The sequence below is a fragment of the Cydia amplana genome, chromosome 8 (genome assembly GCF_948474715.1).
Source record: "Cydia amplana chromosome 8, ilCydAmpl1.1, whole genome shotgun sequence".
NCBI classification, from domain to species: domain Eukaryota; kingdom Metazoa; phylum Arthropoda; class Insecta; order Lepidoptera; family Tortricidae; genus Cydia; species Cydia amplana.
In genome coordinates, this window is record NC_086076.1 from 17422916 (window position 1) to 17438962 (window position 16047).

At 34.7% G+C, this 16047-nt stretch overlaps 1 protein-coding gene across 1 annotated transcript; it reads left to right on the plus strand.

Moving 5' to 3' along the window:
- The first annotated feature begins 993 nt into the window (after positions 1-993).
- LOC134650145 (uncharacterized) lies at positions 994-14075 on the plus strand. The gene is made up of 6 exons (XM_063505001.1): positions 994-1277; positions 6372-6577; positions 9374-9509; positions 11839-11972; positions 12524-12725; positions 13889-14075. Exons 1-6 carry the CDS (start codon positions 1241-1243, stop codon positions 13984-13986), a joined length of 813 nt encoding a protein of 270 aa, XP_063361071.1. The 5' UTR covers positions 994-1240; the 3' UTR covers positions 13987-14075.
- The last annotated feature ends 1972 nt before the right edge of the window (positions 14076-16047 follow it).

Genomic DNA, 16047 nt, shown 5'->3' on the forward strand with positions numbered 1-16047 from the left:
TTATTTCAATTCAAAATGCCGCGGGCGATGGCTTAACAAACTAGAGATATTCTCAAAAGATGACACAACACTGGATATAAAGTACACCCTTAATAGTAGGCCTCAAGTACAGAGATAATTTATTATGTGGTTGGTAATAATACGTTAGATTTAGACATATTAGCTCTCTATGAGAGTGAAAAATACCTCTACATATAGATATTTAGATATGAAATAATTTTTTTCTACTCCAGCACTTAAATGTGTCAATTAAATGACTGACAGTGATATCTAAAGCAATGTCATTTGAATGCTTTGTCTATAGGCTCATAAGATGACTGCTAGCAGTCATCTTATGAGTATAATACAACTGCTTTATTTTTTTTAAAGATACAAGTTCCGATCATCTTGATTGAAATAGGTATGTTTTCATTTACAATAATAACTCTTTTTTTTTTAAATAATAACTCAATTTTTTTTAAATAATAACTCTTTTTTTTTAATAATAACTCTTTTTTTTTAATAATAACTCTTTTTTTTTAATAATAACTCTTTTTTTTTTTTTTAATAATAACTCTTTTTTTTTTTTTTTGCTGCAGCTGTCATAGAAAAAGTAATGTATGCAACAGCTCATAATTGGTTCTTAAAATTCTCGGGTCTTTTTTTACAAAACTCGACTACGTCTCGTTTTGTAACTTCGACCCTTGAATTTTAAGAACCCTTATTATATCACTGTTGCATAAACTACTATATTACGTCAGGAGATTGTTACGCTAACAGACTTGTAAACTAGTACTACAGAATGCATAGACATATATGTAACTTGTATACCTTTATATTACAAAAACGTAAGTTGTTGTGAAGTGTAAATGTAAAATATTATTTTCAAAAATAATAATAATAATTAATACAAATATTAGTTTTATAATAATTACAAAAACAATGATTCTTGAAAGCATTCGATCTAACAATAATTCAATGTATTCAATTGTCACATCATCACTTCAGAATTGATAGTTAAATAACACATAATTTACTTTGACGGCCCAGGTCATGAAATAGTAACGGGCGGCGAGGGGTGGGCATTAACTGAAGAGCGAAGTCAAGCTTAGTGGCGAGGCAACCTCCGCGACAGACGGTCGTCCGTCAGACGATTTTTTGTCTCTAAAATTACGCGACGAAAATATTAACGATTGTTCTTGTGATGACAGTATTTGTGACTTAGATAAGATGTGATAACTTTTTCCTAAACTCTGTGAGGATGTTTGTCTTAGCAGTTCTCAGCTTACTTATACAAGGTAATCAACGTTTTGTGGAAAACAACACGAACTTTTTTGGTTGATTTCGAGTTTAGAGTCGAGCTATTCCAGTCCTTGGTTATGGGGTGTATATTACTCTTAATTGTGGTGGATGTGGTATTTTCAAAAAGAATTCGTAATTCTGTAGGATCATTAAAAGTATGTAAGTAAAGATTGGTTTTAATAACCATGTAAGCCCCACGTTGGGCGCCAAAGTTAAATAAATAGTTTATATGCAAAATTCAAATTCAATTTTCCTAAAATGATGGTCATTATTATAATAACTGGTGCTTATTTATTTACTGTGACTAAAGACGGGTTTTTATAAGGTACCTGGTCTAAATGTTTTCCGTCGAGAGCTTTGTCGGCAATAACAAAGTTACTGGGTTCATTCCAAGGCGTCCCGAGCGAATCTGAGCGAGCCTCCCTTTGACCTTTGTACGTTTTAGTAAGATTTTTTTTGTAGATTTTACCAGGTTGTATATTCAGTATACTCAAAAACCTGGTAAAATCTAAACTAGGTACTGTAAACTTTCTTAAGTTATTTAAGGCCGTTGAAAGCGTTCCTAAAAAAGATGGCGCAACAATTAAATAAGGGTCAGCTGTTTTTTTTTTAAATGTTTGTAATAACAATTTGTTCGTGTTTTTGGCCTTGAAAGTCCATCGAGTCATTGTCAAATACTTGAAAAACAAAGAAATGTTTTTTTTTTGTGAATTTTCCTTACTAAATATTTATGTAACTGTAAAATTCACTAAAGAAAGTTTTAAGCAGACTAACGGCCTGAGTCGAACTTTAAGATACGTCAAAATTTTGCTAAAGATACGACATGGATCGGATATGTCAGTGTCAACAGTGACGTTTCTTCACACAAAAACGCCATTTTTGACACGTGTCAGTATCAAAAGTGACGTTTTCGTTCGATCTGTCGATCAGTATCATATCGAATAACTAAAACTCGAATTGTTATGACAGTTTTGCACAAGCTTCCTATTCCCGAGTTCTAATTATTTTTAAAGATATTTTAACGCTACATAAAAGTAATCCTAGAAAGCTCTCAACTTCTAACACCGAATAAATCGCTACAAGAAAATATGAAACCGGTTTATAAAGTTTATATTTTAAAACAACTTATTTTCTGCGGATTCAACTTAAGCATGATATAATAAGCAACCCCACGAGGCGGTGAAATTATTAAAATGTCACGGATTTTCACTTTACCCTTATTTTTACGAGACTCGGCGTTTCTTAAAATAAATTATTATCTTTAATACTTGGGATGAATAAGACTCTAAATTTAGTCACACATTAAACACTTTATTTTATTGGGTGCCTATAATGTCCCACTGCTGGGCAAAGGCCTCCTCCCACTTTTTCCAGTCTTCCGGATCCTGTACATTCTCTGTCCATTCCTTTAAAATTTAACTTTCTAATCTGACTTATCTATAAAAACCCTCTTTAGTAAGAGAATAAGGGTAAGTACAAGGTGTCGAGTTGCCACGTCAAAATGTATATATTCTTCAGTTACCTACGTACTTCTTAAGATTCAAACAAAAAAAACATTGAAAATTTTTATAAAATTTTTCCTGAAGCCAAGAAAACCGTTCCTAATAATTTCAATCACGTAGCAACCAAGCACGAAGTAGCTACGAGAGTAGAATTCAGCGATAATACAATTTCTCATTGTATCCTTACTGTCGATATAAAATAAATCTTGACTCTTACTCCCGTTATGCTCGCAATGCTCCAATGAAGCAATTCTGTGGGTCATGCCTCAGAAAATTACGGTATTTACGAGTATTGCTATAATAATAATTCTCTTACTCATCGTAGAAATAGATTCGATTTGTTATACTGTTGTTCCTCGTAGTAATAACACTCATAATCGCAGAGGGCATAATTATATTAACAACCATAATTTGGACTTTAATTAAAAATGATGGATATCAATTTTGAGTAATTTCTGACATCCTTCTGCCTTACTAAGGGATAACTAATCAGAGTAACTTTGTTATTTAGTAGGTAGCAGAGGTAGCTTTGTTATTTAAAATCATTTTACCCCGATGTCCATTTTAGAACGAGAAAATGTATCTGTGTTATTTTAATTATTAATTAGACATATTTACAACAGCAAAATTTAATACAAAGTACATTATAAATTTAGAAATACTTATCATTAAAGTAGGTACACACAATAAATTGACACAATCATCAAAAATACTTAAAACTAAGAAATATACTAGAAATAACCTTAACTATAAATACAACTAAACCTACACATAAAAACTAATCAAAAAAACCCACCCCGCATCGCCCCCGATGCAAAGGTGCCCATCACGCTTGCTGCGTTGCCGCGTTGAACCGCGATGGACAACCTCTGCGCCAGGAACGACCCGGAGCGGGGGTCGAGGCCTCTCTCCTGCAAGCGACGCCCCAGCTCCCCGAGAAAGGTTTTCGCCTCCGCGCACCAGCACCCAGATGTCTCCACAGCCAGGGGAACGAACAAGTAATTCGTTAGCCCTGAATACTTGTCCCTCTTTAGGGACGCCGCCTGCTCAGCGGCTGCTCCTGCCGACCGCACAGTGCGGCCAAGGTGCGTGGCGGCAAATCTGTGTTATTGATTGAACAAGTCAAACCATTTTTTAAAGCCCTGAGTAGGTGTTTAAAAAAGAATCTCCTATTTTAGGACAATAAGTTGATATCTTACTTTCAAAATGTAGATAAATGCATAGCCACTTCATCAACGAATTCATTCATTAAGTGGTCATGCGCTTTTGCAGCTCGCTGTAAGTACATTGAGTCTTACGAGGTGAAAAGTTTTGTCTCTAGAACGTATCAATATGTGTTGATACTGAGTATATAAACCGGATGGTCTGATGATAAATGCTCATTTGAAAAATTTGTCCTTCAGTGTTTTTTATTGTATTGAACTATGAATCTCATCCACGAATTGCCATTTCCCGGCCTCTGCAATAATGTAGGTACTGTTAAACTCTCAATTCCTTACTCCATGAATTAAAAACAACCTTTAAAAGAGGGCGATGTAAATAGATTTAGAAAGAAATTGAAAAATCGTTGCAAAAAGGTTCGTACGAGAGAAGGCTATTAACGTAATGCAAAATGTATGTAGAGGGTTAGTGGGGATTAAACTGCTCGTAACCCGTGGTATTGTAGGTACAATGAAAATATAGGTTGCAAATGTGTCCGGATTACTACGAGAATAATTACATAATAAACTGAAATAGAAGTCATTTACTAAAGAAAAGATCACTAAATGACTTCGTTTAGATCTATTTGTGTCAGATTGTCCCATAATATTTCTTTGTTTATTTATATCATTCCGATATCACAGGTTCGAATTGGCCTGATAGTCACTCTCCTATCTATGCACGATTTCGGTGTGAATAACGTTTCTTTAACTCTGATAAAGGAAGATGTCGAAACTTCTGAATTGGGTTTATAGGCGAGATTCATTTTCTTGATTACAATGAAAAATACCAGATCATATTATAATTGTGTGCCTATTTCTAATGAAACATTGAAAGCCCGAATGTTTTTTTACTCTAAAAACTTTGAAATTGTAAAAGTAGGTAATCAGAACACAAACTTTTTTTTTAATATACATGGATCCTTTGACTTTGAACCTTGTTTCGTTTTTTTGAGTTCAAACGAGTCATAGATTGGGGAAAACATCTCATTGAAAGCCTTCGCAAAATAAAAATTTAAAGATATATATATTTCTTAGACAAATAATATTAACAAATCAAAATGGTTTTGGGTTCTATGTTTTGTATGATGTTTAAGATTTTTTCCAAAACATCCTAAAACACTTTATATTTCTTATTTGGCATGCATTGTGTCATTCCTGAATCGGTAGGTATCGGTAGGTGGATTGCTGATATTTTTTTTTTTAGATTTTGGCACTTCGAATTTAAACTGTTGTGAGACATACTAACATTGAGCAATGTTTACGGTTTTATTTTTATTGTCGCGCGAGTGACTTAAAACAAGTGAGTCTAAACCGTAAAAATTATTCAATTTTTGCACTTTTTATGATCCAAGTTGGGTTCAAGTCTCCTAAACTCTCCCTACCCATTAAAGTATCTATAGTGACATGTATAGATATGCCATACGATAAATAAATAAATCTATTTGCGGAATTATCTCAAAGTTCAATACAACTAAGTATAATTATGCAATTATGCATGATATAGGTACGTAAACACAAGATCCATCCAGTAATTACAAACAAGCACACCATAATAGCTACAGTAATGGCCTAGGCCCGTTACCTGATACTGGAATACCGCTAACTGTAAAATAGTATAGTTTGCGTGCTTCGTCGTCAACTTTAGGGAGAACTTTACAGATTAAGCTAAAGTTAACTAAGGTTTAAACAAGGTTTCCCCTGTATTAGGTACTTGTCTTAAATAATTGTTACACAGTCCAGTTTGTAGACACTCTGGGGAAATAAACGTAGATAGAGTAGATTAAATTTGCACACAGCGCTTCGTCAAGAGGAGAAATTTGATTTTAATTACAATTGCCGGGTTTGAAGATATTCTCTTTGTGTTTAAGTTTTACTCGTAGTGGTAAAATTTACGAAACATTATTTCCAGAATATATTGTATATTTGAAGCTTAGTTTTCTAATATTTGAGGGAAGCATTGCGAAAAAACATGCATTCGTCTGTAATGGAATTAATGTGGTGAACATGGACGATAAGCTAGTTTCCTATAGCAAAATTAACTTGTTTTACAGCAACCGTCAAATTTAATTCAGAAAAATAGGCTTTAAAACAAGCTTTACCTTTCATTGAGTTTACGCTTTTAATTATTATAAAATCATGAAAAGGAGGTTAATTAAGTGTGCCTTAACTTGAAGAAAGTCCTCTTGTGCATGATAAAATGGTTACTGAGACATCAGCCCTGTCAATCTTAAATCGACTACCGATTGATGATTCAAAACCGACTTTGTCACTCCCTACTTTAACGAGGCGACACTTTAGGACCTGTTACAAGATTCCTATACCGCCTCAAACTGTCTCAAATCATTATCCGACCAATAAATCTCATTACAAAAAATCTTTGCTGCAGAATCGTTACCGCTCCGGATGGTGCGCGTGTCGGTGCCGGCGTACCGCGTGCGCGGGCAGCCGGCGCAGCTGGACTGCGACTACGACCTCGGCGACGACGCGCTCTACTCCGTCAAGTGGTACCGCGACAACGAGGAGTTCTACCGGTACATGCCCAAGTTCGACCCGCCGAAGCACGCCTACAAGATAGAGGGGATCAAAGTTGATGTGAGTCTGAATGTTATAAACAGTAGAGTGTGAAGAGACAATGACAAGGGTACAATTAGTGTCAACTCCAGGAAAATTTTCAATGTATTGCCGCCGTCTCCCAGCAGATTGAATACTTCAATAGATTCTCGAAGAAGAATCAAGAAAGAAGATCAATAATCATAGGTATTTTATAAAGTTCTGCTATTAAGTCTTACATATTTGTCTGTAACACGTAGTTAAAAACCATGCTGCAGTACAAAAGAACTGTAGAATTCAAATAGTACGTCAAGTCAAGTCAAAATATACTTTATTCATGTAGGCCTAGCAACAAGCACTTATGAACAGATCCGGATTGGTCAACTAATCAACACAAAAACACTGGCGAAAAACGAGCATTTTAAGATTGGCTGAATTCTAGTTTATATTACGTGACTAAGCAAAATGGCACTGGAACACTATTTTTATACTGGCCGGAAAGGTGCCCTAGATTCGACCCAGTTTACACAAGAGGGTTGATATAATAAAGATGTTATAGGATCATGTTGTTTTATATAACCTAAATGAGGATGTATGTAGCTATAATATTAATGAGTGAAGTGCTATAATTGTACTGAAGGAACAACGTATAGGAAGGGAATAAAGTTATTTTGATAAGAAGCCTTTTAACGTTTTGCATGATCAACAAATTGTTTTTTCACTTCTGAAATAATGTATTAGTATAGTAAATCTAATACTGATATTAAATGAAGTATCTACAAAAATAGACTTATTTAACTGCACCCTGACTGAGTTCACAGAAGCTACAAGCCGGCAACTTTGTTACTTACCAAATATTTAATATATGCACTTATGCAGCCATGTTTCATTGTGATATTGTAAAATTTTATGTTTTGTTATATGATAATAATGTTTAATTTTTGTGATGTAATATTTATCACGCGTTGCGACACACGTCTGTAAGTGATATCTATGATTGTAAATAAATAAATAAAAAACAAATAAAATAGCTATTAATGATTCGTTGAACAATATATAACATAGGACCCAGCCATATTGTACAAAAAATTACATTTATTGAGGTTTTCTGAAGTCAAACCCTTGAACTAAGTGGGTTGAATTCAGTATGTAATCACTAATCAGATTGGGCAAATAGCTACTAGCTTATTTAATTAATCGCGTAATGTACCGAGTTTATCAGCATTATATCTGAAGAACTTCGTCAACAATAATAAGAGTTTTCTGGAAAATCGCAAAAACATAATTCTCTAATGTAATAGGGATAACAATAATGAAAGTCGTTTCATAAATATCGTAAATAGATCGAAAAAGAAATGAGCCGAAACCCAGACAATAGATAATAGATAAGGGTCCGACTATTCAGGCACTGTCATCCCAGCATCGCTGCTGGAATCCGCTGAATGAGAATTTATTTAAAAGGATTTCTGTACAGGATGACTGAAGTAGGTAATCTCGTTAATTTATAATTTAACGGATTTACTTATCGAATCCCGTGAATACAAAACCCGATCTGTCTAAACTAAATTATTAGGGGTAAACTAAACAAGATTTGTGCTTCATATGTTTTAGTAGGTACTATACTTGTACCTATATTTGTACCTCCGCATATACCTAGAGGTAAGGCTTACAGAAGGTTCAAAACAATATTGTTCACTTTATAATTGCACATATTTTCATGACATCGGAAAGTTAAGAGAATCATAATAATTTTTTTACGCTGCACTTTTACAAGCGAGATAATTTATTTGTGCTTTGACACTGAAATAAGAAAAACGTGACATACAATATGTACTCAAGTAGTAGTTCGCTTTTGTTGCTTTGTCTACAGAAGGTTTTCTAAAATGTGTTTGACCCAAATAACACAGTAGGTATCTTACTGTAAAACCAAGATACTGTAATTAAAATTGTTTACGTTTTATAAACTCTTGGAGCTATTGCAAAGGCAATTATGAAAGAAATTCGAGACCATCAAAAGTTTTAAGAAGAGTACTTGTGCCAAAACTTAACAAGAACCCAACAATATTTATGAAACTCGTCGACGCAGCTTTTTGAGCAAACCAATATCTTTATTTACAATAAACAGTGTCGTATTTCAATATTGCACTTCTACTTATCTTTGTTTCCCGAATATTTGATACATTGTTTTGCATAAGTACAAAGGACTACGGTAAAAGGACCATGGGCAACTTTGTATGGAGCCTGGACCCAACGCCAACAGAAATGAGAGTAAGGTCATTAGATAGGTATTTCTATGTACTTCATTTGGTTCTATGGGCACCAAGCGGAATTCCATTGCAGAACTGAGATATTGGTATTTTAGCCAAAATGTCGTCACCATTATTACCTAGGCAATAGAGTCCACCATTCACCAATCATCCTTTAACTAAAAATTAATAGATGATCTGCAGGTACGCAATAATTTCTAGTTTTCTAATGAATTTGACAAATAGGATATGTATGGTATTGATATTATTCTTTTGGATCGGCTTCCTAGCCTAGTCGGTAATGACTCTGCCTACTTCATTTTGACTTCCAAATCGTCACGTGACAATCAAAGGTCACTAATTACAAAAAAAAATTAAATATAAATCAACCTTGTTTTGGTACTACCAAAGGCTCACTATTGGCTCTGCACTTGTGGTAAATAATGGTAATTTAGTTATAGTTAATTACCATTGGTAAATATGGCAATTAAGTTATAGTTTTGGTTGTCATCTGACGAAATATTATCGCGTCTCAAAATCCTATCCTATGAAAACAAGAGAATACATACTCATAATATTTTTATTTCCGTAGGTAGCTAAGTCAGATGACCGCAAAGTGATCCTGCACCAAGTGATGCTGAAGACGTCGGGGCTGTACCGGTGCGAGGTGTCTGCAGAAGCACCGAGCTTCTCCTCGGCAGCTGGAGAGGGAAAATTAGAAGTTATTTGTAAGTTGTATTAATGTTTCTATAATTATTAATGGAGTTTTTACATATTGTATTACATAAAGAGTCCGTTCGATAAGTAGGTACAAATAGCATCATTGATATAATGTAACATTGTCCCTTATGAATTAGTTACAATTTAAATCTTCGACTTTAAAATACAGCTCAGTACTTAGGTAAAGTAGCGATTTAATATTTGAGTACCTGGGCATTTCTATTTAAAGTTGTACCCTTGAGTTTTTCGCATGTCCCCTTGCATTTTTTGCGATTTACTCTTAAGACGATTTTTTTAACTGGACAAATGATGTTTTTTATTGAAATATATTATATGGACACATCATTTATTAAGTTTAATGCTCAATAAATCACTTTTTTCTTACTTAAAATCAGGTTTTTAGATATGATAAAATCACCCCGTAGTACTGTCCCCTTCACCGACTTCAACTTTTGATGGACTTTTACACATATTTTTTCTATGAAGGCAACACCAAGTAATGCATTCCTGGCATAGTTTAAATGTTGAAAAATGTGTAATTGATGAAAAACAGCTTTAAAAACATCAATAACAGGGTCTAAATTCGATAAAACCGTTGTCCCGCCGAAATCGCGAATCGGACATAGTCCGGGTTGGTTACGCAGTTTTCGCCAAGTAGCGAAATATTTTTTACCAACATTTTAGGTTTTATTTTATCCTGGCAAACCTGTGACCACAGATAAAGCTTATTTAAACGTTAAATTTGATTTGAAACGGTCAAAATCGCGACCATCGTGACCTGCTGTTGTTGACATGTAATTTTACTCAATATTTTGTCCGTTTTGTTCAAGAGTTTATGCAGCTTAAACCTTAAGTAACTGAAATACTGTTTATATTAAATAAAACTATGTCTCATACAGTTATTTGTCAAGTAAATAAGTTGAATATTGTGGTTAGTTTTGTATTATTTTGAATAATTTTAATTCTGGCCCAGACAAATCGTTACGTCCGTTTGGTAACAATTTGAAGCGTAACATATAGCCGGACTAGAAAAATATAACCAAACGGACACAGTAAAGTCGCACCCACATTGAGTATATGTAGTTTTTACCGTGACTTTGTCTCTACTTATTTAATTCATGTGCAATTAATAAGTAATATTTTATGAAGTAATATTAAGTTTTTTTATGTTTAAAACTCTAGCTACTGATTTTAGTACATATATTGTAGTCCTTTTTTTATTCACTGAGTATTTGTGTAAATTTTAATTATAATATAATTTTGATTATTGTGATCTCGTCTTTACTTTATCCATTAAGTTACATGGGTGTCCATTTAGAAATGTCCCCTTGTTTTCAAAAGTATTTTTATTGTTTATTTAATGTTTAAAAGCTAAAATATTTAATTTTTTTGACAATAATCACATGTTTTGTTAATTCTAATGATTGTTATTCGTCACATGGCAGTAATACCAATAACTATTTAATAAACTTAAAACTAAGGTACGATTTGGGGTCACCTCGTAACCAAACCACCAAAAGTTCCCTTTTATGAAAAATGTTGGTTCTTAATCGGTCAACGATGATTGTTTTTAGTTTGTTTATTAACAGTTCTAAGCTTTGAACATAAAAACATTTGCTTCAAGTATGTCGTTTATTTACTACATCAAAAACCATTTGTAACCAAACGGACCACAAAAAACCTCCCTCATCCTATTAAATATTAATTTTAACTGGTTTATCCTAAAAATATGACGATTCTCTTTGGTGTTTGCTAAACTAGAATATATTTACTCATTTATAATTACATAAAAAAGTACCAAATAATGCAAAATATATTTTCAACTCGTCAATTGAGTCATGGTACAACTTTAAATAGAAATGCCCACCTAATGCATTTTTTGCACAAAAGTTTTCAAGGTCATCTATCTCACCTCCCTAAATTTTTCGAAATCTACTCCTACATAAAACACTACAAAATACACAAACATAAAATAAAACAATTTTTTGACACAAGAACCACATTGGTATCTGAACTAGATTATATGTTATCTTGATCAAAATTCAATATAGATAGTCTAGTGACAATTTTTTTATTGCTTGGGTCAAGATATAGGTACATGTCGTATCAAAACAGACTTTTTTATTTGATAATTTGTTATTTGATATAAGAAAGTAGGTTAGACATTTTCGAGATTCTATAGAATCTCGATTCCTATATCAAATAGTCGTGCAAAAATTTAAATGTTCTTGAAATAAATAATTATCCTTGGCTCAGGAACTTTTTTTTCTGTGTATTTTGCGATTGTGTGCTATAAGATTTATAAAACGAGTTAATCGAGAATAAATTTTTCCTTAGATTTACCAAGAGAGAGCCCTAGAATAACGGGCAATGAACAGGAGAACCGAAGAGGAGATTCATTATTTCTTAATTGTATGTCGGGGAGGTCATACCCAGCCGCCGTGCTCAGTTGGGATATCGATGGGGAAAAGGTAATTCAATCTATTTATTAGTATCTAATGTTATCAAGAATGTATCTAAAAAAAGGTTCGAATAAAATGTCACGTATTATCTAGCAATATCTGGGAAACCGAGCTTTGCTCGGAAATGAGCGTTTTCCCAGAGATAAGACCTAGCTAGATCGATTTTTCGCCCCCGAAAACCCCCATATACCAAATTTCATCGAAATCGTTAGAGCCGTTTCCGAGATCCCCGAAATATATAAATAAATAAATAAACAAGAATTGCTCGTTTAAAGGTATAAGATTGAATTTTTACATTTAAACCATTGAAGGTGACATTCGGATGCCAACAGTAATGCAGCCGTGTGTGTCGCACGTAAATACACGGAATTTATATAATATGATGAAATCCCGGGCCACTTGTATATTATCGACACTACGTCCGTTGTATTGTAGGTTACTGCTTATATTTGCACTTGGCCAGTTTGTTAACCATATTGCCTGAACTCTCGCCATTTTTTCAGGATTGCGAAAGCCCTCCATCAGACAGTTCACTAACCTCTTAGTATTTTAATGACTAGGTGACAGACCCAGACCTCCTCGTGGAGTATCCCCCGACGCTGCATGCTCACGGGCTGATATCTTCGGCTCTGGGCCTGCGGGTGCCGGTGGGGAGAACTATGCAGGTGCGGTGCACGGCGCGGGTCGCGCCCGCCTGGAGAGAAGGCAGCGAGGCTGTTGTTGGGAACCAGCTGGCGGATAGCAAGGAAGCCATGTTGCTCGGTAAGACGATAGCTGATACGGTATAGACGGTATAGACCACGACTCCTTGTCAAGCAGCCGCAGCCGCCGCTGAGGATCGAGTGCGTGAAATGTCTTGTGTGCGCTTTCCAAGACAGCTCTAATGTTCTGCAATAGAAATGATGTCTCTCATTCTATAATCATAAGCAAGTTAAGTTAAGATCATTTGTAGTATTCCGTAATACTACAAATGATCTAACATATTTCGAAACAAAAAACTGAGACTTCGAAAAATTCTGGACACTTTATTGGAATAAATTTAACGCAAGTAGGTTTCGACATAGATTACGTTGAAGACACTAAGCGGGTGTTCGGCTCTTTGTGAGATAATAATTTCGCTCCAGACGACTAACGCGATTTGACGGAAATGGAGCCCAGCTGTGACAACTTTGCAAAACTGTATTGATGCGATTACGGACCTGCTTACTGTCTTAAGCCAAAGAATTAGTTTTATGGCAACAAAGGTGATGAAATATTATTTTTGAGAGCGAACACACCAACCAAAAATCCTGCATTAGCCTTTGGTATCCTTCTGAAAATTTGGCCGCTGAAATTTTTTTCGTTAAATAATAAGTAGGTACCTACTTTATCAAAACTAATAACTTGGGGGGACTTGTTTCAGTATTACATTCCGCCTGGCTTCTAAACTAGGTTCAATTGATAAGTCGTTCCTCGGAGAAATGGTATACTGTTGTTGGTTTATCTTGTTTCTGCCCGTTTAAAATGATAAAGATATTCACTCCATTGTGACGAAAGTAATTCTTTTTTTTAACTTACCACTGTTATCTCTTTTTGGATTTGGAATATAATAGGTTCTCGCCTTTTCATTTATTTTCGGAAATTTCCGGAAAACTAAGGCAAAGTCAGAAAAAACGATGAGGGCTACCATAATCCCTTTGCCTGGCAAAGAAGTAGCCGTTGCAGCGGCATTTATTTGCGCGTCTAGTTAACTCAAGATACCTGCGAAAATTTAGCAGAAAGTACCTTTAAAAGCATTGAATAGTGCAACCCAGAACATTTTGTATCCTATATTGATTCTATACAGTCAAGTAAAGATAACACGGAAATGATAGAGGTATAAATTGTCAATAACCTTTAAGTAATTTCTGTCCACATTTCTATTCACACAGCTGTTATTGTTTCAGTGAAGAGCTCAAGCGACGTGCCATCATCGAGCATAATCCTGTTAACACTAGCCCTGGGCCTACTAATCGCGCCAACAACGGCACAATCCAAGACGTGATAAATTATCTCCGGTCTTATATTAACAAACGTGATTTAGGCGTAACACTCCGAGTAGGCTGTGAAATCGATGTAAGAAATTGACGTCATAATGTACTAATATACTGTGCATAATGTGCTAAGCCAAAAAGGCCGATGCCTATTTTTGGTGATAACGACGCTGACAAATGTAACAACCTGTAGACTTACGTATTTTTCTTCTAACAGTCTCCAAGTGTTATGTTTGAGAATATGCTAAAATCTATCTTGATCGTCTAAACGGCTCATCTCAAATTTACAAGACAGCACTTACAAGAGATCAGCTGATGGATAATTTTCCCATTTATATAATAGATATCTTTTTAAGTAATAATTGGATCATTACTAATCATCGGAGCTTTAAACTTAGATTGTGTTCTTGATGACGTTAGTTTCTTACAACGAATTTCCAGTCTAAACACAAGAAAATTTATAAGTAGGTACATATTTATTTGTGTTCCGCGGGGATTTACTAAAAGCCTCGTAATTACGAACTTTAAATTATTAGTTAGGTACCTAAATAATACATATTATGACTAAAAATAAATTCAGAGAGGATAAAAGTACTTAAAGCTTACTAGGATGTTGGAAAAACTCTCATAATTGAATTTAAAATTACATTATAGGGTAGGAAAATGATACTCTGAATTAAATGAACGTCATATTAATTTTCAAAGTTATAACATTTATTGATTTTATTATTTCAAATAATTGCTTTAATAGCACCTGAATAAATATTTTTTTTTGTTTATTTACAATCAGTCTTTTTTTAACCTGAAGGTAAAATAAAAGTTCCCGCGGACTAGAATACATTGTATGTGCTTATCATAAGTGAGATCTAAGTACTGTGAATAAGAGATATTGGAAAAATGTTTAATTATCAAAATAAATGGATAAAATTCTGAATTTATTATTTTCTACGATGTCTTCGATACATATCTATTACAATAAGTGAATTAGTAAGTAATATTTTCTTTCACCATACGCATATCAAAATATTGTTTATGTATAATAAAAGTAACATACTATAAGTAGTGAAATCTCGGTAATCCGTCACTTCGATGGTCCGGTACCTACGCCCACTAGTCCGGCAGTAAAACAGTACGACTACCATCAGTTTGGCACTGACATAAACGCCATCGAGAACGTAATTAACTTTCTATACATCTGGCTCGTACTCGCATATTAGTGCGAACGAGATGTATAGAAAGTAAATTACGTTCTCGATGGCGTTTATGTCAGTTTTGACACTGTCAGTGACTCATGGTACGGGCTCAGGGGGTGCGAGTGATCATTCTATGTCCAGGTTTTCTATCGACGCTTACATTGTCAATCACACTGCCTGTTCAAGTGGCTAAAAACCAAATAACTATCTAACTAACCTGGCGGCCGGTTTAGGCGGAGTATGTCTCTTAGGACGTCACTTTCGAGTTAGGTCACTTTCTGAGGATGCCACATTCTGAGTTTGTCACTTTCTGAGCTCGTCACATTCTGAGTAGGTTCGTCGCTTTCTGAGAACTCCACTTTCTGAGGATGTCACATTCGGAGTACGTCACTTTCTGAGTACGTCACTTTTTTAGCAAAAACAATGGATATCCAGCAATCATAATTATTAGTTGTACGGCATATGGCCTCTTTTATGTATGACGTAATGACATACGGGGTGTTTTTTTTATTATTGCAGTACTGCTTTTGCAGTCTGAATCTGAACGTCAATGACAGTTTCCCGCGTCTTTAGATTCGTATTTCCCTTCAATGGCCACTGAAAAAAACACCCCATGACATGCATCATACATAACACAGCTAATATGATTGCTGGTATCCGTTGCACGTGCATGCTAAAAAAGTGACATACTCAAAAAGTGACGTACTCCAAATGTGACGTCCTCAGAATGTGACGATCTCAGAAAGTGACAAACTCAGTAGGTGACGTCCTCAGAACGTGACCTAACTCGAATGTGACCTCCTAAGAAAGTGACATACTCCGCCTAAACCTGGCGGCCTAGCCAAGGTGACAATCGCTTGCGCTGCGTTGACAACGTAT

Coding starts and splice junctions, on each gene's coding strand:
- LOC134650145 (XM_063505001.1), top strand. CDS start 1,241: ATGTTTGTCTTAGCAGTTCTCAGCTTACTTATACAAG. Junction 9,510..11,838: donor GGGAAAATTAGAAGTTATTT/GTAAGTTGTATT, acceptor ATTTTTCCTTAG/ATTTACCAAGAGAGAGCCCT. Junction 12,726..13,888: donor CAAGGAAGCCATGTTGCTCG/GTAAGACGATAG, acceptor TTATTGTTTCAG/TGAAGAGCTCAAGCGACGTG.